We start from the raw sequence: 25688 nt of genomic DNA, 5'->3' as shown, positions 1-25688 counted from the left end.
ATCGCTTTAATTAAAGTATGGACAAGCTTGAAATATAGAGGGATTTTCAGTTCTGTAAAATATTTCAAACAGTTCCAGTTTTCTACAGATGTTCATGTGTGTAAAGTGGTAGCATGCAAGGTTTAAAAGGCTACTGGTAAATGATCCCACTCTAGTGTCCAGGGTTTTCATTTCTCACTGCAGTGAAGCCACAATCTCTTCCTCATATAAGAAGAAGAGCTCACTGAGGTTGTGGCCTGCCACACCATATTTGTGTCAAAGTGAGAGCCCTGCTATGGTTTCTTCGTGGATGAACTGCATTCTGATGCAAACCAGCTGTGTAACAGAGAAGGGCGTTATAGGAAACTGGCTGCTGTTCTTATTCATATGTGGGAAAAAAAGTTTATTTTTTTTGTGTGTTTGCTCTTTATTGAGGCATGTAGGCCAAACTGCCCCCAAATCTCCTCCACTTTATGAGTCATTACCATAGATTGACAAGGACACTTATTTTTCAATAGGTGCATTTATTTGTCTCATAAATTAGATATTTTTAAAAATATCTCCTGTGTTTGGCGATTTCCTAACATTTCGACAGATTCGTATGTATGGTATCAGCTATTTGTCACCCTCAGATTAGAAAAATATAAATAATAATGACATTAAATCAGGCATCTTACATCAGAACAGCAGGATGATCAGATTGACAAAACATGGACCCGGTAAAACAAAGACGCTCACTTCTTCATGCAGGTTTCTGAACTACCTGGAAGAGATCAGCTGTGAAAAAGACAAACACCATATTAGAGCAAAATATTAAAAACAACACAAGTTTACGCCGTCAGTGTTGCTTTAATCTTAACAGATCGTCTTTACTTTGTAGCCCTTTCTGCAATGTGTTTAAACTAAATTGATATAGGTATAAATGCAGTACAAATGCTTTTAACTGCTTTGTCCACACAGTGGTTCTATTATAAATAGTCTAAAAAAAATGATTAAGATTGTATTTCTTACACAGTAGGTCCTGTTGCTGAAAAGAAAAATAATAAAATATGCTATAAATGATTAGGAATAGTTAAAATTGTGCTTTCTGTAGATGTATTTCTTTTACTGTGATCATAATCATTATCCTAATCAGCCTAAATTTTAACAAACATCATCTGAAAATATGTGCAAAAGGTTTTTTTTAAGAACCAGTCATAAAGTACATCACATCTGCGTCCCTCAAAACACCACATGACCAAGTTTTGTTTTTTTAATGAACAATATTTGGTTGTAAGCATTAAACAAAATACATAGTTCTGAATCTATTAAATAATCTTGATCGTAATATTTATTGATTTGTTGTGCTTTTTTATATGAATATTCACCATTTTAAGCAGGACATGGAATGTCACGTTGCAATGAATTGCTTTCTTTTTCGTCACAACAATCAGAATCAAAGTGTATTTGCATTAGGATTTTGAAGAATAAATTTAGAAATATGTGGTGTCTTTAAGTTTATGGGCTTCAGCAAACAATCTTTTCAATATGAAGCATTGAATGATGGGATTATTGTTAACTTCTCTGTCGATTTTACATAAATTAAGGCAGAAAATGCTTTTTTGTCAGCTATATCAGGAGTGTAAACTGTCTTTTAGTTTCCTGTTTATTGGACCAGTTTTGGGATTATCTGACCTTGTTAAAGGTCATTTAAATTTTTAACCAAAGAGCTAATTTTGTCTATTATAAGAATTTTCTGTCTTGTGTACAAAAAAAGGGTCAGTCTTAAATATTTTACTGCAGTGTTTCATGTCCATCCTCTCCAACCATCAGGCTCTACCCAGCAGCACTTTTCGATGCCGTGACCTCAGCGATGTTTTTATTTTCAGGAAGTCAACCTTTTTCAACGTGCTGACAAAGAGTCAGGCCGCAGCTGAAAATTTCCCCTTCTGCACCATTGACCCAAATGAAAGCAGAGTGCCCATTCCAGATGAACGCTATGATTTCCTCTGCCAATTCCACAAACCTGCCAGGTATGGGGTCTCATCCTTCACGCATTATTCCCCCCCTCACATCCGCAGGCTCTGATGGTGCTCTTGCTGTATGAGAAATCATACAACAATGCTGTTGTCATGTAGCTCTACGTGTTTTGTATGATGTCCAATTGATGCTCCATTCTTCTTCTTTCACAGAAAAAAAAACCCTCTTGGCGATAATACGTGTTTTATAGAGGCTGTTTAAGCAGAGTGAATTCAGTTTTGAGGCACTATACATTATAGATGATCCAAGGTATGAGTCAAATGGCATAAAATGTGACTACATCCACATTTAACCATACAAATAAATACTTTGTGGAATAAAATGCACCTCTTCGAGAGCTGCTTGACTGCTTCCTGTCAGCTTCTAACGAGATTATAACACTGGGAGTATTTTACACATCTGCAAACACAAATCAGGAGCCGTTTTATTAGGAATTACCCAGGCAGTTAAAGCTTCATATGCCCTTCAATAACTCCTCGTTGTCACTGATGTCCACTGCAGACTGAAAATGATTAAAACACATGAGTGAGCAATCTAGCAGCTTAAGATTCTGGCTCAGGAACATGAATTTAAAGCAGAAAATAGATACAGGGCTTAGACTGCATGTAAAGATGTACAAAATAAAAAAGGGAAAACAAAATGGTTTTGGTTGATTATTCAGAGGCAGAGTGAGGTTAACATTCTGATCATATGTCACTGGAACTAAAAAAATCCTCATCCCTGTGCAGTGATCAAACAAACCTACATGCAGAAATATATTAAATATCAGGCTGCTGATGCTTCTGTCTACAACACATTTATTATATTTTGTTCCTGTTTTACTGAATACATCAGTTTCAAATGAAATTAGATTAAAAACATCTGTCCTAAAACAAGAAGCATCGCCAAGTAAGAAGCTTATAGACGAACAATAAGTCAAGCATGCAGTAAAAGAAGGAGCTCAAGAGCTTTAAAGAAAATGCTGAGAGGACTTTCCTAATAATGAAGCATGGTGGTGGCAGTATCATGCTAATGTTTATTCACTGACGGGGGAATTAGACATAACCAACAGGGATACAAACAGAATTGAATTCAAAGAGTTTCTGTAAGAAATCAGTTTAAGTTTGGCATGAAACCAATTTTCAGTACGACGCTACAGCATTTCAGTTCAAACAAACACACAATTTGACTGTTTTTGCCTTGACAAAGTCAACTTTAATCTAAAAGGACATATATAAATTTAGAACAACAGTCAAGCTTTAGTACAGTAATCCTGGTATAAATATTAAATATTGTGTGCAAGATTAAAAAGAACAAAAACTACCTGTATTTCAGTCTAGAATAAGATGGATTTTTCATGTTTTTAGTCTCATTTTGTGGAATCAGTAGGCATCTAACTTAAAATGCTTGTGTTAATATTGTGCTATTTTTAATGTATTTATTTGAATCACACATTTAGAATTTGTGTGATGCTATAGTTGTTTTTGTTAAAGAACCTCACATTTTGTTTGTTTCTTGTCCAAACCAGCAACGATTCAACCTAGAAATTCACCCGTGAATTAAATGTGCATTAAATGAAATTTCTACTGAATCGACACGCCAAATAAGGAAGCTTTGTTTTCATCTGTTTTTTCTTTTCTTTAGTAAAATTCCAGCATTCCTGAATGTTGTTGACATTGCTGGCTTGGTGAAAGGTGCTCATGCTGGCCAAGGCCTGGGAAACGCCTTTCTGTCCCACATCAGCGCCTGCGATGGCATCTTCCACATGACACGTGAGTCACAACAGGCTTCAATATGCAGACATTTATATCAGGGAGGATATTCTTCATATATGTGAAGGACTACATATTCTAAATGTTCGCTAAAGGGATTTATTTGCTCCAGAAGACCCAGAGACCAACGTTTCACTGGTTTTTGCCTGCAGGACATTTTGGATTGCTGCTGCTTCATATCAGCCTAACAGATTTAATGAAATCAAAGCAAATGTCATGTTTCTGCAGGAAAGATTCAACTTGAACTTCCCGAATTCAATTATTTTTTCTGAGGTTTTAAAATATTACTGTTGAACAGAACTATATATTGCTACTTGATTCGTTAAGTAAAAAAGTAAAAGTAAATGTAATTTTTATCAGTACTTTAGCTTTTTGGCTACTTTATTTTTAACATTTTTATTAATATTCTTTATTTACATTGTTTATGTTGCTCACAGCTACTTTAATGCCACTCAGTGAGACAACCTGTAGATCATTTCTCTCAGGTTTTCCTCTACCTCCAGTTCTTCTGTCTTTCCCATGCTCCTTGTGTTGGACAGTTAACGTGTTAAAGACTAGGAAAAATAAAATTATTGAGAAAAAAAGCTGATTTTTGTGGCATGTATTGACTGTCACTGAGTGGAAAAAGAGCTTTGATTTGAATTGGTGGTGACAGACGTGGAGCAAACAAGTGAAAGGGTTTTAGCTATTTTTAAAAGTTCATCCCGTGTATATCACATCTGTTGCAGTTCAGTGTTCAAATAATTATAATCGTAAATATTTGTTGAAAGTCTGTTTGTCGTTCACATTTAATCGTTTTGGCAGATCCTGATGTGTGTGTCAGTCTATACATTAGTATGACTTATGTAGGTTTTTAGTATTTTTACACACCCTGTTATATTTGTGGTCAAAAGGACCCACAAAGCTTTCGACTATGGACCAAATGTATATGCCATGATCCTCACCCAAAACCAACTCTTTTGTTTATATGCACTTAAAGAAGACAAACATACCAATCTTCTCAGTGTGTGTGTGTGCGTGTGTGTGTGTGTATCTGCTTTGGTATGCTATTGTTTCCACCCTTGTAAAGTAGAAACAATGTGGTTTGTTTCACAAGTTACCCATTCAAGCTGCTTTTGTTTTGTAATTATATCTGTCTAAGAGTGCAACGCTCAAGCCACTTCTTTTATATAGTTTGATTATATGCTTGTGGGCATCACACTTCTTGTGTCTTGAGAGGTATATTTTTTTGTCGGGTGGTGGTGGTGGTGTTAGTTTAGACGTTTGTATTCTATAGAGAGACTTTCATTAAAAGCTCACAGCTGTGATTAGTGCTGCAAACACAAAACAACACAACTGATCCGAATCTGATCAAATGAAGTCCTGTAATCTTAACAATCTTGTCTGAAATTATTTTAAAGACATTTATTTTGTTTGTTTTTAGGGTCACAAATACACTCTAAGAAACCAAAAGGGTGCATTTGTTTGGTCAACTAAAGTAACGAGCAAGTAATTTACCCCGGCAAAAAAGGTTGACATTTTAAACTTTTATTTTCTTACCTTTGAATGGACCATTCTGCACCGTAAGAGACGCCAAATATGTGCCTTTACATTCTGGTGCTAAATGCCTTTTTCACTTATAGCAGCCATGTAAGCTCATACCACTAACAAGAAAAAACAACGTGCAGAAAAATCCTGCTAGCTCCACTCAGAAAGGCCCCTGCCAAGTTTCAAACTAGGAGCTATTTTGTTGTGAGGCAATGATGCATATCATGACATCAATTATTCAACCGGTTCCTGTCAGTGAAAAGATCATCTACACCTTAAGATTACTACAGATACAACTTAATGTTCTTTCTTTTCAGAGTTTGTAATTTCAAAACCAAACAATTTACAACTTAAAGGACCATTTCTTTACTTTCATGAGGAATTTTTTGGTTATTGTTGTTGTTTGAGAATTGTAACTTTAGTGCAGAAATCAAACACAGAGCTTAAACTGTGCATTATAAATGATGTTATTAAGATATTCTTTTTAAACATACTATGATGCTTCCTGGTCTCATGGAGGCGAAATGTTCCCAGCATCTCTGAAAGCGGTTGGAAGCCAACAGTCTGAGACAAGACACAAACATGTTCTACTTCATCTACTCCTCTGTTTCCCACTCTCCTCCCTGCCAGCCTACCTGGCCTTAGTCCCAGATGTTTTGGTTTCCAGCAATTAGATGTTTGAATGCTCACACAGAGCACTCCACTCCCTCTAAAATTACTGGTGGAAGGCTCTAGGTCACTGCGAACGAGGATGTATTTACAGTTCCAGTTGGTTTAACCTTAAGATACCCCGATGCTAAATCTGAAGGGACTTTCTCGGAGAAAAGTAGCTGTTATTTGTGAAACAGACGATCCTCCTGTGATGTTCGAGCTGTCATCACCCCAGTTCTTGGTTAGGTTAAGGCTCTTCTTTCTTTTCTTCTGCGGCTTGAAGGGTAGAAAACACATTTAAGGAAATAAAAACGATCAATTTCATGTACTGTCTTACATCACTGTTTAACCCATCATCTGAAGACCTTAAAACATTTACCATAATAACTGAATTAAATCATTATTTGAGAGTATCTGTATGACAGGGTTATGTTCACCTCTGTTCAGTCTGCTTTCTGCAGCTTCTTTAGTTTAGAAAAAGTAAGTTTTCTTCACCTCCTAGTTATGCATCTGGGTCCTCCACCTCCTTCCCCACCATGCTTTATGACAAGATGTAATTAGTTTGCAACCATTTTAATAATTACTTGTTTAAGGCACTATTCATACAACACGAACTGTTCACATGTCTTTATGTCGAAGTTTCTGACATAATAATAGGTAAACTGAACTTGTTTGGTTTTGAGCTGCTAGTTATACAAATTAAAACATTGTTTGATGTCACCATGTATTTTTAGCCAATCATATAAGATTTTTGTTGTTACTGTTGTTGGTTTTAGCATTAAAAATGCATCATCATTGAAAGAAAAGCATCAAATTTGACTCAGTTTAGACGTGAGGTTATAAGAACTGGATGCCACGTTATTGACTGATCTGATTTCTCTGAAAAGTGTTTCTTTGCACATTTTGTGGTAAAACATTGTGTGTTTTCAGGTTTTGTCAAGCATCTCTATTTTTGTGTCCATCAAACACACACAACTGAATATTTTGGTCCTGTCCTTGAATGATTCTTGGAATTTTATTTGACCGAATCAATCAAATTTCCCAAATATTCATAATGTTTTATTAGGTTAAACACATAAAGAAATGAATTCATTTATACTGTTTCTGTGGCGTGTATTGGCTTTAAATTTTCAGTACAGCATGCTGTTTGACAGATCAGTCATGCTCAGCATTGAAACAAATAATTGCAGCTTTCGTGACAGCAGCCTGCAAACCGACTTTCATTCAGGTGATCGTCCCGCCTGCTTTACAGTTTTAGATCTACCTGAAAAACTCCTTGTAAAACTGTCAGGGATAATAGAGTGCATCAATTACAATAACACAAGAGTAAAGGTTGCATAACCTTTTGTACTTTTTAGTTTCTCAAAACGCTGTATATCACAAATTTTAATTTGATTTGATTGATTTGATTCTTGGTTCTTAATACGTGACCATATAAATGTTTTATATTTAGGTAGAAAATAGTTTTGGTGTTTCTTTCACCCTCATTCTAATCTGTTATTAATGTTATTTAATAATTGGATTGGACCTATGTTTAAATATCTCTTGTATTTTTATCTGTTTTATCACAGAACAATCTAATTGATTCAAACAAACATATAAAGTTAAGTGTCATTGTTTTGATCTGATTAAGTATTTTTAAGCTAAAAACTGACAACTTTTTGAATTTTAGTCCTAATATAATCTGCTATTTATTGAACTATTCATTATTCAGGATCTTCAGTCGTTTTACTGTCTGTCTCATGAATCATATTAAGCGTGAATATCATCTTTTCGTTACATGACGTCATTCAGATGTCACCGTACTAATGTCTTAGCAGTCTAAAAAAAATAAATAAATAAAAATCTTATTGTCCTCGAGCATTACAAGCAAACTGGATGGATGATTCAGACAGAGGTGATTTATTGCTGACCTGCCTCCAGACTGACGCCAGTGATGTCTGCTCTGCGGGCATTCTGCCTCGTCACTCATCAACTCACAAACTCTCAAACTTGACAAACATCCAGAACACCTCACTCAGCCTGTTGTGCTCAGCAGTGAGTTTATATGTCAACTGCCTTCTGTAGACAATAAATATTGGCAAAGGGAGACATTCTGTCGCTTTACTTAATGTCTTGTCCTAATGTAAACTTGGGTCTGACAACAAAAAGAGCAAATAATTTAAGGCTGAATTTACTTTTGTATGTGCCATCATCAAGAAACTGGCAAGTTTGCATAAATAATGGTCAGTAATTAAATTTCTAAAATACTTTTAATGGCACCTTGCTGCTCTGCAGTAATATTTACTTTCATTCTCTGTGTGAAATTATAGGTCAAGGTTTTATGTTTATAGGTTACATGAATGTTGCTGCCATCATTAAGCTACTGCAGCTGATATTTGTTGTTTTAATTAAAGAGAGGAGAAATACTTTGTGTTAGTCAGCACAGTTCACCAGAGAAGAAATATATTCTCTGTTTCGTGACTACTGCTAGTTATTTATAACTCCTACGATCCACCTCAGACCCCTCGTGTCCAGGTGAAGTTATGCACATGGATAAATCATTTATGTTATCTTATTTGCATCTCATGTTGTCTAAAATTATGTGCACTCTCGACAAAAGTCTTTAAGATGTGTGCTTGACAATGAAGGTGTTGTATGTCCTAAAGTTTTCTGTATGTTAAGAAACCAACATCTTAGAATGATGTGTAATTAATGATGGGGTTATAAATCCCAGAACAAAGAGGACATGGGGTAGATGTGTTCTGATTTTAAATACACCATTTTCTCATGTAGAACATTTTTGTTGATGCATGTTCAGAAAAAAATGGCTTCTTTACAAAGTTAAATATTTGCTTTAGTTTACTGGTAACATTTTTCCCCTATACTGTATCTGCACTTGCACTGAATGTTGCAAAGTAGGGTTTTAAAGAATGATTTTGAACAATTAGTATCTTACCTGTTGTAGATAGCTCTTTGAACAAACTCAGTTTTGGAAAAATAATTTATTTTATACCAGATTAGCAAGCTAACAGCTAGTCCCAGCAAAAGACCAAAGTGTGCTGCGGCCATCTTAAAAATCTTCAATTTCAAAACTTTCATACAGTTCATGCAAAGTCTGGTTTATAAACTTTTACATTTACATGATTTTTGCATTTCCCTGTTATTTACATGAAATTCTGATGTTGTTTACAAGCTCAAATAGCAAAAGCAGCAGATCCCAGGGGCGCTTCCAGCAGAAACAGGTAACATTTCTGACAGAATAACTATGAAGTGCAAAGCTGACAGCACTGTAATGGTTTATAAAATAATATTTGCACAAACCATTATGAAATTTTAAAGACTTGAGTTGTTTTAAGACAGCAGCAATCCACTTAGCTCATCAATAAACTCTATTTCTCCAAAGTGAGGCCGTTCAAATGTTCATAAACTTTCCACAGAACCCCACTTTAAATATTCTGAACTATCCTTTTAGGTTGTATTTTCTTTCATTTTGAGGCCAAGTTAACTGTTTAAGGGTCAGTAACTCTCTTAATATCAATGACCGTAAATACACTGTCTTGATGACAGTTTAGTTGTGTACAAGGTTTTTGGTTTTGTGATTATTTGTGAGTAAACATAGTAATATTGCATTTTAAAGAAGGTCCAAAAAAAAATTCTCTGCTCCGAGCATGTTGTGGTTCTTTGTTTATTTTGGTTGCTGTTTTAACCAATATTCCAACCCTACAGTCTCAATTATGTGGTTGTGGTGGGATCATCCTCCTTTTGTGTGTTTTCAGGCGGTGTTGAGGTGCTGTCACAGCATTTAAATGAGCATTTTGCTTCAGCGAGAATGAAGAGTTTTTGTCAGCCTCCACTCATCGTAGATGATTAGAGAAAAATGTCTACCCCATCTTGACTGGAGATGGCCACAGCTCCAGATAACATGCTCAGTGATTGAAGGTCGCAATATTTTGAATTCTAATGGGCCTGCAAGATGAATTGCCTAAAATAGACTGTAGAATCCTTCTGCTTCCTCTTCACACATACACACACACATCCTTTGCCTGTCCGCTGTGAAAAGAACCACTGGGAATGGCAAGGCCCGATGATCATAGAATTATTGGATGGTGATTCTACACCCTTCAAAAGGGAGTTGCTATGGAGATCTCGTTCCAAACTGTGAAATGATTCACCTTTGAAAGACTGGAGGGCCTGAAAGCCGAACACATCATTGTTCAGGTGGCAGTTGGTTAGGAAATTGCTGGTGTCTGTGCAATCAGCAGCACTATAGTAGTTAAGGATCTGAAAAGGTTTGTTCTCTGAATGATGTGGGACAACACTGGTCTGCATATGACAGTTCCTTTCAATCAAGGCGCTCTTCTGCTTTCGTGGTTTAACAAAATAAATGAATTAACAGAGTTTGAGCTAATGAGAAGGACAATAAAACTGTTGTTTTCTCAGTTGGTTTTTTTTTCAGACTTCCCTCAAGTTTTAACTTTTAGCTGCACACAGGTCAAGAATATCTGTACAATTTACCCCTACAGAAAGTTTTTCCCCTCTATTTCTGTGACTGATATCACATGTTGGAAATATGCACTTTCAAAACTGAGACATAGCAGCTGTCTATATTATCTATGAATTGGGGACACCTTGTGGGGTACTTATATTCATCCTACTGAGTACTGTGATTTCACTGTGATGTGTTTTGAAAGATGGGATCATGTAGAAAACATGAGTGTATCTCTGATGGGCTCCAACCCACCATTTTTTGGTGTCAAACTGCTTTTTAGCAGCCACAGTATTTGCCATAATTGACATTTGCAGAGAAACAAGGCAGCATATTCCACAAACTCAGTTACAGAAGCAGAGCTCCTGTCACTTTCATGCATCTAAAAATGAATGACAAGAATATATTTCTTGAATAAACATAAATACCCTTATGTATATTGCTAGTGTTTTTTATGCCAGGAAGACATCCATAATGTGCATTCCCTGACAGACTCATAAAATAGCTTTTACTGCTCTGAATACCAGGAGAATTGCGGCACCGGGTTTGCATGAACATTTTAAAAGCAGAGTTAGGAATGCAGGTTCTTTAGATGTGCTCTCACCCACCTTGCATGTGAAAACATGCACAGGAAGTAAGAAAAGTAAGAAGTCAATGAATACTGTAATTTAACTGAATTATGTTGACCACATATCCTCTCAGAGGAGGCAGCCCAATCAGTATTGATCTTTCCTTCACACACATAAGTATCTTACAGAAAAGTACCGATTTAACTTAAGGGTTCTTTAATGCTTTTAGTTGTTAAACTCATGCAAACTGTAAAAAGGTAGCAAATCTTAAGAAACTGCGTTGCATTTAACATTTTCTTGAAGTTAATGCAAAATCATGTGCCTTCTTTGTTGTTTTGTTGTTCCTTTAAACATCACTTTCATTTGTAAATGTCAGCTCAAGGTTTTTGTTTTTTTCCTTCTTAGGCTACATCTGCCAGCACTGCTGCTGTAATTTGAACAGCTTAGTCTGATCCCTAATCAGGCCATTGAACACAACTCGCTCTCCGGAGAATAATCCTATTGTTCTGTCGGTGAAGGAGCACCTGTTAATAGCGTCTTCATACATGTCTGCATACACTGTTTGAACTGAGGCAGTAAAAATTGAATTGTGAGACAGACCTGACTCCTGAAAGAGGCCCTTTCTAATCTCTTCCCCATGTTTTTGTGTGTTTTTATTGTCTTACATGTGCCTTTGTGCGGCGCTGCCGTTTTTAAAAAGCCTGTCTTCACTTTGTCCCTGACCCAGCTGGTAAAAGGACTAATTGTGGAGATTGCTCCATCAGATTTTTACCCCCCTCTCTTTCGCTTCATCCATTTGTTGTCCAGCTCTGAGCCTTGAATGGGAAGGTGGTAAAGTAGATGTGAATGTTAAATTAGGCGAAATGAATGGAGGCAAATTACTCTGGAATGAGAGGACGAAATATTGAGTGATCAGCTGCGCTTGCTCTTTGAAAACATGTTTGAGATTTTGATTTATTATTTGTTTTATTAGGATGTTTAACTCTAGTTTAAAATATGCTAATTACCTTAGAATATGTTGTCATTTTGTTACCTTTATTCTTTCCATTTTTAACATTTTACAAACATCAAATACACAACGAATGCAGCAACAGACTGCTGCAGTGAGTAAAAACTGTACATCATAATTGTTTATAATGTATGTATATTCTTGCAGCTAACAAAATGATTACTTTGCATTATATTTTCAGAGTTCACACAGACACAATAGCAATTTTTTATTCCAATCAGTGCTAAACAGGGAGCTGCTAAATTGGAGCAGTAAAACAATAATTCCACTGATTAGCCCCTTTCTGTGTGGCGTAAGTGAACTGTTTATACTGTGGAGTACCTCTGCAAGAGGAGAGGAACCAAAACAGCCTGATTAGGCAAAGAGTAATTGAATAAGTTCATTTCACCATGAGGACAACGCACAGGATGACAGCTTGCACAAAAGTCTGCAGCTTCTGTTGACTTGAATGAGTAATAAGGTGCAGGCTGTTTGGTTGTCTCGCGTTTTGATGTTGAGCTAAATTGTAAAAGCTATGTAGCGCACTTTTATAGAAAATCAAGTGTTTACCCTACTTAAACCAATAAGATCTATAATTTCTGTGTATGTGTGTTTTGCTTTGTGCAACACAGCTTTCTTAGACTCCCAAGCTTGTTTACCATATGGATAGAACTCTGTTTATTTAAAAAATAGTTCAAGCTAAATCCATCCACCCTTCCATTTATCCATCCACTGGTTTCTGCTTATTTATGGTCGGGTCATGGAGGCAACAGGTCCAGGAAAGAAACCCCAATGTCTCTCTCCTCAGCAACACTCTCCAGCTCCTCATGGGGGATCCCAAGTGGTTGCCATGCCAGAGAGGATACACAATCCCTCCAGCAATTTCTGGGTCTGCCTCGGGGTCTCCTCTAAGTAAGACATGTCTGGAAAACCTCCAGATGGAGGCACCAGGAGGCATCACAATCAGATACTGTATGCCTGAACCACCTCAGCGGACTTCTTTTGATGCAAAGGAGCGGCTGCTCCACTCCGAGCTCCTCCGTTATCTGAGTTCCTTCCGGATAACGGAGCTCCTCAAATTTTCTCTAAGGCTGAAATATAAGCAAACTGTGTCTTAAGGGCCAGAGCCAGCCCTTTAACCATCTGCCTGTCCCCTTTGATGCCTTTGTATTAAAATAAAACCTTGGGCATATGCGTGAAAACTAGCATTTTATTAGGAAAGCTTAAGAAGACTGAAACCAGTTTAAATTTCAAGGTTTAAGATGAAAATAGACCTTAAGTTTCACTTGTCAGTAAATGCTTTGAAAAAGAGATGAACCAAATCTAGATTGTAGGATTTTATTTGTTTTTTTATCAAATGTTAAACCTGTGTCAGGCTGGTTGACTGGCAGAACCATGTTTGGATAGCCATTTTAATCAGATCCACTAAAAAATAGAAGAATTTATCATTATTATTTCTCTAGATATGATAATAAAAAGTGTAATTTCTCATGAAAATACTTTTACTTCTTCAGATATTTGAAGCTGGAGAAAAATGATGTATTGAAGGACACCCATAGAACCGTGGTACTAGCATAACTGACATGTTTGGTAAATCCACAAACACAACCAGCTCATGAATCTGAGAAACAAGTTTCCTTTAAATCATTTTCCTGTTTGAACTCAACAAACTTCCTTTCCGTGGGCTTTCAAGTGACCGGATTATTTCATGCAGCTATATCGAATAAATTGGCATTACCCAACATGACAACCACGCACGTCGGTGAATCATCACTATTTTCTGCATGTGTCACTGGTAAAGCTTGCTAAGATGTTATCTCACAGGGCCTCACCTGTCAGCGCTCCTTCACACACTCAGGCGTCAGCACATAAATATGGATTTAGTGACTCCAGCTTCATTCACATTCCAAACATTGTGTCGCAACACTGCAGCATTTAAAGACAAGTCATCATTCACCTGACATCCTCATAAACTGTTGACAGTTTTACGACAACGTGCGTTTCCAAAATCTATCAGCGACATACAAGAAAAAAAGGGCAAACACACAAACTATAGCATCAGGGTGTTAAAGTTGTAGCACTAAGTGTAATATTTATAAAAGATAAGTGCTTCTGTATTTTTTATTTCATGGCTACACCATTTAAAAATTGTTTTTCTTTTTGTTTATCATCTCCAGAAGTACCAGTGTATTCAAGTTCATTAAAAGTCTAATGATATTCATAAGGTGTTATTATAACAACTGTCCCAGCTCCAAGTCCATGATATTGGTATTGTAAGTATTTTATATACATTAAGGAGACTGGATCTTTTGAAGCAAGGTTCTGTGTTAGGGTTCTAAATAAACAGTATCTTACTTGTTGTAGATAGATCAGTAAATAACTTCAGTTTGGAGAAATAGAGTAAGACACACGTACATTTGCAAAGTAATATGTACAATGTTCTGTTAGAAAAGCAACAAACAAAAGTGTAAATATTGAATATTAGCTCATTTGGTGTTTTGTTTTTTTTGTACCAGTATATTATTTTTGAAGACAGTTTGTTTTATAAGCCAGAAAAATGACAAAAATCTGTCCCTCGTTTGACTAACCATTAGTCTAACCTGGACAAAGACTTTTGCCTCCATAACTCCTGCTGTGTGACCGATGTCTGATAAGATACTAACTATTGATAACTATTTGACAGAACGTCACTTCAAAGTTGACTGAACTATCCCTTTAAGATTGAGTTTGTTTTAAAACCCGAGTAATCTGCTTTGGTCTCAGCTCCACTTGGACTGGCTGCCTGCCAATCTGATCACTGTATTTTTTAAATTAAGTGAATTCAAAAAGATATCTACAACGGGTAAGATGTTTACTGTTCATAACCTTTCCACAAATACTCATGAAAAGATCTGAGCTATCCCTTTAAGTGCATTCAGAAATAAAACATCTGTTAAATCTAAGTTGTCTTTCGCTTTAAAATTTAGTATTTTTATCCAGCTGTACTGCTGACATTCTCTAATCAAGTTTGTATTAATATGTAAAACTAAATCACCCTAAAAGGTGTCCAGATCTTTTAGTTTATCAGAGAACATATTACAATAACATTAAGGGCAACTGTCCACTTCAGTTGCCAGCGTTAATGTTAGGCTGTCGCTCTCATGTGGTAGATGTACACCCATGCCCCCCTCCGCTCCTCGCTCCCACCCCTGCAGGAGAATCAGAAGGAGTCCTGAGAGCCGCCGCTGGTTAAATGGTCTGCTTCAGAGCCTCATTACCTAATCACAGCACAGCCTCAGTTAAGATGCACATGATCAAGAGAAGCCGGTCCTCCTTTACATGAAGGATTTATTTCAAGCTAAATTCGGTGCCATATTTCAAGTTTTATACAAAGAAGTTGAAAGTGCAACACATGCCATACATGCTGACAAATGAGCCTCTTTTTTTTTGTTGTTGCACTTAAAACTAGTTTTTGTGGAACTTTGATACATCAGGCTTGTTTCCTACATTTCCGACACTTGCACACTAAAGAACTATTAGGAACATTTCTAAATTTTTGATTGTGTTTGTTATGACTTCCCCGCAGCTCCCACGGTGCTTTGTATGAGGATGTCTATTTTTCCCACATTCTCAGCAACAACTAATGATTTTTTTTTTCTGAGCTGAATCACATCACTGTTTCACATTTGATCTCAGAAAGTCAATGTCATTGATTTTGTCTCTCTGATTCTGTGCTTTGTGTCACATGTATTCACATGAATCAGAAACATTGTTGTTGATTGTAAAGAATATGTGTTTTTTTTTACTGTTTCTCTACCCCATGTTTGTGTGTCCTGTCTCTGCAGGAGCTTTTGAGGATGAGGATATCATCCACGTCGAGGGGACAGTGGACCCAGTGAGAGATATGGAGATCATCCACGAGGAGCTGAGGATGAAGGACGAGGAGATGATCGGCCCCATTATTGACAAGCTGGAGAAGACGGCCATTAGAGGCGGTGACAAGAAACTCAAACCAGAATATGTGAGTCAATGTCCCAGCAGGCCCTTTGCTCCCCCTCGCAGCAAGGCACAAATAATAACCCTCCCACACACATGGCCATGGAGAAAAAAGTATGTTTTTTTTTTTTTTTTTTAATCTCCCTCCAATAGGTCTCACCCCTCCCCCTGGCCCATTTTTTCCCTCTCTGAGATTGAAAGTGATCAGGGGTCAGGGGTTTTCTGCTGTAGAAATCATTAATAGAGTGTTACTTATTCAGCTGCCGACCCTGGGTCACAGTACTGGGCTAATGAAAGTGTTTCCACACGGCTCTTTTCATCTAAAGTAATACTCAAATCATGGCACAGCTCTTGCTCATGCTTATACTCCTACAGCAGCTCAGAAAATTGTTTAAGGCCATACAATGTGTGACACATATGCCTATACCTCGCTATGAATACTGTAAATGTTTAGGATCTTCCTTGACAGAATAATGTTTCTCCTGTTCTCTGAGGTGCAGGTCGAAATGCAAGGTAAGCTAAAGGGAAAGGAAAATAAAAATTCACATCCTGGATGTAGAATCAAAATGTTTGTGCATTCATACACATTCAGATGGTTATATTGTTACGGTAATGAGGCCAGGAGAGCAACTTCAGCCACGATTTTGGCTGCAGGAAGACATGGATTGGTGCGCGAGGAATGGGTGGCCTTTCACTCGGAGCAGCATGCCCATTTTCTGGTCCCAACACACCGAGGCTCTGACCACTCATTACACTAACGAGAAGGGCTATTTCACCTGCTGCAGACACCCCCGTGACTGGTGGGTTCGCTTCAGATGCCCCACCCTCCCCTTCCTCCCTCTCTCCTTTTCAGCCATCAGCAGCACCTCCCAACGTCCCTGTAGCCCCCACAGACAGAAGCCATTCAGGCCAGGCAGGTGGCCGCTTACTACCATAATTGCTAACAATTTTAGGCAATGAATAAAAATAATCTACATTACTTGTCAAAGGTTGCACACGCGTCGGCAAGTGAGAATCTATAGAAGGCCTCTCTCGATGGCGAAGAATGGTGACTATCAAAGGCTCCTCTAAGCTGTTAGATGGGAGGGATTAAGTGATTGTGCCGGCTGAGATCTGTGTGGAACACGCTCAGCTGTGCACAGGCTCACGTGCACATGTTTATGTCATCATCTTTAGAAAAAAAAAAAGAAAAAAATCAAATAGGTGTCTACAAAAACGATAAGTAGATTGTCTGCAGTTACTTAAATTGTCCTCCTTGCTAAGTGAAAACCTTTGGAATAGGACTCAGTCATTATTCTGTGTCATTAGATTTTTATTAGCAGATTTAGAGATTTAATGAAATGAAATATGAATAAGAGGACAACTTAGTTAACCAAAGTATCTGTTGATTATCATGCAAATCCAATTTTTATTTAAATTATTTGCACTTTCATGGCTAATCAAGGATAGAAGTGTTATTTTTCTTTGTTTGTTTGTTTTTACTGACAAATTATCCTAAAAAGTGTTTATTAGAAGACAAACCAATGTTACAAACTGTGAAAAATGCAGAAAGGATCCGAGTTATTGTACCTTTTTTGTTTCTTCTGTTCTAAAACCAAAAAGGGGGCAAAGTGGTGGCTGCTAGAGCAATTAAGACAGTGAGGGAATTTTTTGAAGCTTTAATAAAATAAAAAACAGTGTAAAGTAGTGTTTTATTATGCTAATTAACTATAATGCTGAGTATTTGTGATTTTCGTGTGAAATGAAAATATCTTGACTTTTTAAATGTACTTTATAAAAGATAAAGATATTGAAGGGAGACAAAACCTCGATTAGGATGGTTGACACTGTAAACAAAAAAGGAATTATGGATATTTGAACACCTTTTGTGATGGAAGCACAGTTTGAAAAAAAAAAGCTGTTCAATAATAATTTTTGTTCATGTACTGCTTGACAATGAACTCATCAAAATGGCTAAAATTTGCTCTCGAGATAAAAAGCCACTTATTATTCTGTTGTGAGTTTAGGATAAATTTATGTGCGTGCAGGGGTGCAGAGCTCATATGTATGCATGGTTGTAAATCCATTTTGTCCGCGCTGTGTTTACAAGAACAATGTTTCATCATCTTTGTCCACACGGATCCTCGCAATCCCTCTCCTCACCAAACAATAATAAGAAACCGGCCCACCAGCGGCGCTTCATGGTGGCAAGCATATGTGTTTGACCCCTGTGGGACCTATATGCCTTTTATTAACACCTGCCTGTTAGAGGAGCGCTGCAAGGCGGCTGCGAGCTGATGAGGGAAACCTGGAGCGGGTTCAGCCCGTGTCACCAGCCGTTTGCTGTTTCCATTTCACAGATGATTAATCTCTCTGTGAAGACTTGGGCCGGCGCGGGCGGAGTGTATGCAGCTCTTCCTGCGCCCTCTCCCGCTGGCTGCACTCTGGCTGCCTGACTAAAAGGCCTTTAGAATTCCTGCGGAGAGAGATGTGCAGAGAGTGAATGCAGCTGGCTGGGGGTCAGCGTGTGGAGCTTTTTCTGCCATTGTGTAATTGAGGCTCTGGCAGGATTTTTTCCTCAGTTCTTTCAAAAGAGAGTATGATTGTGAAGTGCTGCAAAGGGTTTGGGGAGGGAGGGGGGGTGCAGAAAAGGAGGTAGGGAGAGTGTTGCAGGGGGTGGGGGAGTTTTTTTATGAAGGGGGAGGTCAAGTTGACAGGAACAAAAAGAATGTGTTCCGCTAATTTCTGTGGGGCTGGATCAACAATAATAGGCTCAATTTCTTTATTACAAATTTTATAACGACCTCCCTCCCATTTTCCCACCCTTTTCCGCTTCCAGATCCTGTCAAGACCCAGTCCTGCCTGCGGTCTCAGCCCACAAGTGCGTCAGTAATGAATGCAGCATACGTAGCTGTAAATGCTCAATGTTTTCAGAAACAGCGAATAATTAGCACTGCACCTCACAAGTGCTCATTCAGTATATCACTGCGTTGTGTAAAGTGCCCGAGGAAGGGCCAATAATTTACACCTTACTAACCAACTTCCAATTAGTTTCCCGCTCTTTCCAATTTCATCTCCCCTCTCTGTCCTTTTCATTAAACAGTCCCAGAGGAATATTGGTGTATAAAGCCGAGGCTCAGAGAGACACCCCAGAAGGCATTTTTGTCAAGATTTAAAGAAGCGAAGGGGGTCTTGTTCATGGCATCCCTGTCAAAGCCAGACTACTCCTGCCTGAATGAGAGCAAAAGCCATTGTTCACTTTGGCATCAGGATGCCATGCATTTAGGAAATAATTACCCCATACCCTGCTGGGTTTATTCTTTTTCATCTCCTTTAATGGCTTCTTGTTCGTTCTATTTTAACCCCAAACAGGACGTTATGTGCAAAATAAAGAGCTGGGTAGTGGATGAAAAGAAGCACGTGCGCTACTATCATGATTGGAACGACAAGGAGGTAAGACTTTGATGTTAGATCACGTCAGATTTATTGGCGTGATTTATTTTGGCATATCTTTTCATGTGACGTGGAAGTACGACTGCTGTTTTCTTCTTTTAGTTTTTTCCTCACAGCACAAGTTAATGTGCAAAGTCTTTTTTTGTGTGTATTAAATTTGACTTTTGTAGAAGCTAATGACATCTGCCCAAGCTGATCTTGATTTAAGGTCTTCACAGTTGCCCCCCCACAGTGCTTATAATTTCATTTGGCTTCATTTGTCTCTGTCTGCGTTGTCCTCAAAAGCCACTTTGGAAAGTTGTGGATTCTCAGAACTTGCCTGTCTTTTTTTTTTTTTTTTTGTTTCACAGATTGAAGTGCTGAACAAATACTTGTTTTTGACATCCAAACCAATGATCTACCTCGTTAATCTCTCTGAGAAAGACTACATAAGGAGGAAGAACAAATGGTAAGTGCTTGAAAGAAGAGAACGGGGGGGCAGACTTGCTGCACTCACTAATCACCACCAAAGAGCTTTCCTTCTACTTATGCAAGGAGTTGCATTTATTTTAACTAACTTTGACTAAATCTGCAGTCAGCTACATAAATTGTGTGTGCCCCCTCCTCCCCCGGCTCCCCCTCCTCCCTCCTTGTGTGTTTTCATTTGCTGGCATATGAAGCCGACTGCAGTCTCCTGCTGGCAGAAGCGTTCATATCTTTGAGAGAGGATCTGCCTGGAGGTGGCACTAAGTAAACTCTAACACAACATCCAGCTCTGCAAAACTGTAACCGGCCCCCAGACTGTGCACTTCATTAGGCACGCACTGGCATATGGTCTTCATTTTCCCAACCAAATTTCTCATGTGATATCAAAGAGAAGGATGGTTTTCAGTGACAAAACAAGTACATTTAAAGCCCAAACAAGTGATTAATATTGTCACGGAGACGGCCGATGAATCACAGTGACAGATATTAACTGAAATATTCAGCTGCAGATGTTTGGTTTTGTCTTCACATGTTGTTGCTCTTGCTTTACAAGAATTTCTTTACAGCTATGAAACATCCACACCCTGAGAGACGGCTGAGAATGTCTTGATAACTAGATGCATGCTTAATGTTTGCTTGAAGCTAAAACACAGAGCTCCGTGCAGCTTACATCGCAGCTGCACATTCAGATTGGTTAATGATTCATTAAAGACCTAGCGTTCCTTGAAGGAATGCCTGTCGCCCGCCGCCATTCATGACAGAGTTTTAGATGATCAACTTATGTTGAGAATGGATGGAGTTGTAGCCGTTTTGGTCAGACCTTGAGAATAATGTTGTGATCAAGACTCTGAGACATCATCCTCAGAGAATATGTTTTGAATGATGCTCAGCTACTACCACTCCTAATTTTAGCTCAGCATCTGTGAAATAATTATAGCTATTTTAGTGTTTTGATTAACTGTGGCAGCCATTCTAAAATGACTTGATTTTAAAACTTTATAAGTGTTTTACTGAAATCTGTTCAGACTTGGGTTGACTCAAACAGTTAATGCTAAATTTTTAAGCAAAGATCTCAGACAACGAGTAGCATTTGAAGTATGCATTGTGAATGACTCTGAGCTACAACTACACCAAACTTTAATAAAATATCTATGAAACTAGCTGAGTTTTAGCCATTTTTGTGTTTTGTTAGGTCAGTTAGCCGGGGCAGCCATCTTGAATTGAGTTGACTGCAAAACGTAAATAGTTGCCCGTGTTTATTTTCTTCAATTTTCATTCAAATTTGCCTGCCTTCGCCTTTCGGCGTCGGGCGATAAAGTTAAGCTATAAAAGAATCTGATCTTTTGAAATGATGTGCTGTGAAAAGTTTATGAACAGTTAATATCTTACCTGTTGCAGATAGTTCTTAAAACAACCTCAGTATGGAGAAGTATTATTTAATTCTGGCTCAGGCTAGTCATTAGCTTGTCAATCTGGTCAGAAATAAACTAAATTTCCCCGAACTTAGGTCGTTCAAAGAGCTACCTACAACAAGTAAGACTTTAATTGTTTACATAATTTCTACATAACCGTAATTCATAATTACAACAATTATTCTTTCCGTGCTTCCATTTCTGGGATCCTCCTCCTTGTCATGAACATATTTTACAGTAATCTTGTCACCTGGCTGCTGGAAGCTGCTGTTTGACATCCATTATAACTCTGAGGGCTCCTCTTTTTTTTACACTACAAGTGTTTTATCAACAACATAGATTTTCATCCCGCTTCTCCTACTGGCCTCCAGGCTTGTGGTGTCACTTGATACATATATTTATTTTTTACAAATTTTGTTTTAGTGCTTTACTTGCCAGCATTTTAATACAAGAGAAGTTGTTCACCTGTGACTGTTAAAACGTTCCTGTCACAAAAGTATAACTGTCAGCTGGAGGGAGGAGTAAGAGCTCGTAAATCAAATGATTCATGACAAGTGGAACATCCGTCATCAGTAGGAAAATAGTTTTTTTTTTCATGTTGTGTGTGTGTGTGTGTTTAAAGTGTGAAATGCCATAAATCTTCAAGCTTTTTAAACAGGCAAACAGTAGTGCTCAGGTGTCCTGAGGGCTCAGCGATGAACAATGCTGACATCAAAGTGTTGACGTTTGACAAGTGATGAGTCACTTCCCTTGTCCAGAGAGGAGCTCACACCTGTATGGAGATGATTACAGGTAGATCTAGCTGGCCCTAATTGTACAATAAATGCTGCTCTCAGCCCTAATGGCAGCTAGTCTGCTGCAGAGACGCCAGACTGCCATTTTGCTGTCGCCATGCTCCCATGTTTTTCCACCGGCGCAGTTGAGATGATGATACGGTTAAGAACTATTCAAAGCAAACAGCAAGACAAATTGCAATCTCAGCTTTAATGTGTCGAGGAAGAGACTGTGAATCGTAGAATTAGGCAAATAAGCCAATTTTTATCCATGTCTGTCAGGACGTCCATTCAGGCCATTCCACAGGTTCGCATTTTTGTGGGGTTTTTTTTTCTTTTCTTTTTTCAGTGCTGTTATATTTGAAGTGTTTCTTTAAGTGCATGCTTCCCAGCAAGGTTTAAGTCAATGTTATCAATTTTAGCAACATGCATCAGATGCATTATTATTATTACGCCATCTTTTCACACAGACGGATGATTATGTTTGCCTATTTAACAACGTCTGCCTCCAAAAGCAGCGAAGATCATTTTGTTTGGAGTATGTGGAAACACATACCAAGCCGCCCTTGTTTAGACAAGAATACACAGTATTAGCCTTAGCGAGCCATCATTAATGGAAGGATCAGACGAGGAGCAAGGCCTCCTTTCATCCTCAGGTTCTCTGCTGGAGACAGAACATCATTTACTGTTGAGAGGAGCACATGGCTCCAATCCTATACAGTTCATGTGTATGAGAATGCGTCCATGTGCATGTTTGAAGTCTGTTTCAGAGGCGACTCCACGCTCATTTGGATGCTGGTGTAATTGCGGTGCGGAGATCAAAAGCTCGCGGGCCGAGTGATGTTCCAGAGGAGACTTTTACCACACAACCCTCTCCTCCGTGCAGAGGGGGGCCGCCTGCTGCTCACCGCTCCCCTCTCCCCTCCAGCCATACACTGCCCCCTGCACATCCCCGCTCGTAAAAAATGATTAAGACTGCATTTGTCATGTGTTTATGACTGAGAGGCATTGCGTGATAGGGAATGGCATCTACAAGAGTCTATCAAGAGGCTTTTTTCCTCTTTCCCCATGGTCGGTGAGCTGTTTGGAAGGCTGTTTCTCTGCACTACATACCAAAACTAGTGTGGTCATTAGAGCACTGTTGATGATGAGATGGCTGCAGTCTGTCAGTGCTGGCATCTGTCACAGGCCCTCTAAAATATTCTTTATATTACAGCTATCACTTTTTGCATAGTTTAATAGGTTCTGTTAGCAGACATTTATTTAATCTTCCTCAGAGAACAAAGAGCAGCCACATTTTGTGATGCGGCAAAAGACACTCTTGAGAATATTCCAGTTATATGCTGTGATGTTTTTCTTATTTGTCATTTCCTTTTTCTGTGTTTTTTTTCTCCTTTTGGACAATGTGCATTAAAGTAAATTGGTGCCTCTTAAGTAGATGAGTTGACCTTTAAGGAAACCAGCAAGCGTGACCTGTCTGTGAGTGCTTCTGCCGAGTGGTTTCTCCCAGTGAGTGGAAGAACTGCAGGGTACCATCGCTTGGAGCTTTTATTAACTCTGTTGGTCTGGGTCTGTTTGTCTGTCTATATGCCAGTGTGTGTGTGTGTCTGTGTGTGTGTGTATGCATGTGTGTGTGGTATAGGTATTGTTTTGTTTAGTTTAGTGCAGACTTATTGCTTGTCTCTCCCAAACTTTTTTAATTACAAACTTTTTGAACATCATTTCCCATCCAGTCTGTACTACATTAGATGCTTTTAACTTGGTATTCTTTATGCTTTATGTCAATATTTATGCACACATTAAAGTTTTTATTTTCTCAGGTATACTTCTTATATGATGTACTTTATCCCCTCTCCCTCATCAGCTGTTATAGACAACTATGGTGTTAAAAAGACAGGGTAACTAGTGTACTTCATCATTTATTAAGGTTTCTTTTTAACTTAACAGATCTTAACAACCGGGCTCGTTTTAACCATGAAATAAATAAAAATATAAAGTTTAAATATATTTCCAAGTAAATGTTAAACCCCAACACAATAGTTAACAAGTTTCTACCAGAATGTTTCTTTTTTTCAAAGAATTAACACAAATATTGTAACTATAAGCCATTTTGCTGCTGTGAACACTCTCAGCATATTATATTATTATTTATCAGCTGAAAACAAGAGTTTGATTTGACACTATAAGAGGCAGAAGGCATTAAAATAATCTTTTTTTTTTTTTTTTAATTGAGGGGAAAAAAGTAAAATTACCTTAATGAGCAGTAAAACATAAATCTAAAGTAACAACTCTGTCTCTCCTGGATCTGATACTCAGGTCTGCCTGCAGGAGGAGCTTTCACAATTAAACGTAATGATGAAGCCGTCTGTAGCTCTCTGCATGATCAAAATAGATCATATACTGGGGGAAAAACTGATTAAACTCTGTTTTTGTTGCGTCCAGTTTATTCATAAAGAATTATGTTTTATAAGTTAAACATGGTTTCATTTGACCTTTTTGTTTGGACAATTCCTTCAGTATTCAATGTCACTATAACCGACAGCAGTGAAATTTTTAACTCCCATAAACTTTATTGAGGCATTACTGAGTGGAAAACCGCTGGTTACATCCAGGTTCTTAGTAAGCACTGAAACCCTTGTACCTCTCATATAATCACTTCCTCTTCCCCTCTCTTTGCTGTGTGGGAATCTGAGAAACACTTTCCCATGGCAGGATGTGTACCTTACTGCCCACGGTCGGTCCTAATGGATGCCTTTAGTGAGCTTTCAGCAAAGGAAAACAACAGGAAAGGACGTATAGTGAAGCTGAAACAGATGTGGGCTCAGTTAACCTGGTTATTGACTGTCCCCAAGTTCATGTAATGAAAGGACACGTGTTGACATGTCACCCCATTGTCTTTGATATACTCTGTAATGAGACTGAGCTTGATGAGACTTTTTCCTCTTCTTGTTTTTTTTTTCTTTTGTTTTGCTCCTGTTGAAGATTCGATAGTCTGTGACCTGCTCCTGTTTTTAATCAAACCTCACTCTGATGAAGCCCGAGTGCGTCCCCTTACAGTTCATAATGCATCCAGACACGTGTGCAGCAAGGCAACGTGGCTACTTTCTTCTGCCAATTGCTCACCTGTACGGCTTGCAGTTTGACATTTCGCAGACATAAAAGAGATGTCTGAGAGAGTCAAGTTTGTCTAATGGCAGATTTCTCTGGCTTTGTCGAGCAGTGCTTTTTATTTTCTTTCTGATAACGTTAGGAGCAAACAGGCATGCCACAGTGAGTAGCCTGCAGCCTCGATGGCCCTAATGAGACAAATAAATGAATTAAGTGTTGCCACATAGAGCTCCTGAAAGCTTATTATCAAGATTATTATTGAACTGTTATGAAAAGGGGGGGGGGAAATAGATGTCGGACTGGAAGGGGGGCATGATTGGCTGATGTTACATATGTCCTTGATTACCTTCCTTCGGCTTTTATTCTAATAAGTGGCATTCTTTGTACTCCCCGGGACAGCTAGACAGTCTGACACACGGTGAGAATAAATATTGCATGTGGTAGACATTAAGCTGTCATCCTGGAAAAAAAGAAGAGATGGAGAAATCTGTGTGGTGTTCTTCGACGCTACACTTTGCCTGCTCTTGTCACAATTGTCACTTCTTGATGACTCCCCCCCACCCCACCCCCA

At 38.3% G+C, this 25688-nt stretch overlaps 1 protein-coding gene across 1 annotated transcript in view; it reads left to right on the top strand.

Annotated features, from left to right (window-relative positions):
- Window positions 1-25688, top strand: part of LOC108239701 (obg-like ATPase 1) — a 41164-nt gene that overhangs the window by 1421 nt on the left and 14055 nt on the right. Inside the window, exons 3-7 of the mRNA XM_017422590.3 lie at window positions 1848-1991; window positions 3622-3749; window positions 15777-15952; window positions 19279-19359; window positions 19710-19807. Of these exons, the coding sequence (XP_017278079.1) occupies window positions 1848-1991; window positions 3622-3749; window positions 15777-15952; window positions 19279-19359; window positions 19710-19807 (627 nt within the window). The remainder of the gene's footprint in view (window positions 1-1847; window positions 1992-3621; window positions 3750-15776; window positions 15953-19278; window positions 19360-19709; window positions 19808-25688) is intronic.

Source organism: Kryptolebias marmoratus, linkage group LG6 (assembly GCF_001649575.2).
Source record: "Kryptolebias marmoratus isolate JLee-2015 linkage group LG6, ASM164957v2, whole genome shotgun sequence".
NCBI lineage: Eukaryota > Metazoa > Chordata > Actinopteri > Cyprinodontiformes > Rivulidae > Kryptolebias > Kryptolebias marmoratus.
Note: the sequence above shows the minus strand (reverse complement) of the source record. Positions and strands in the feature narration are given on the sequence as shown.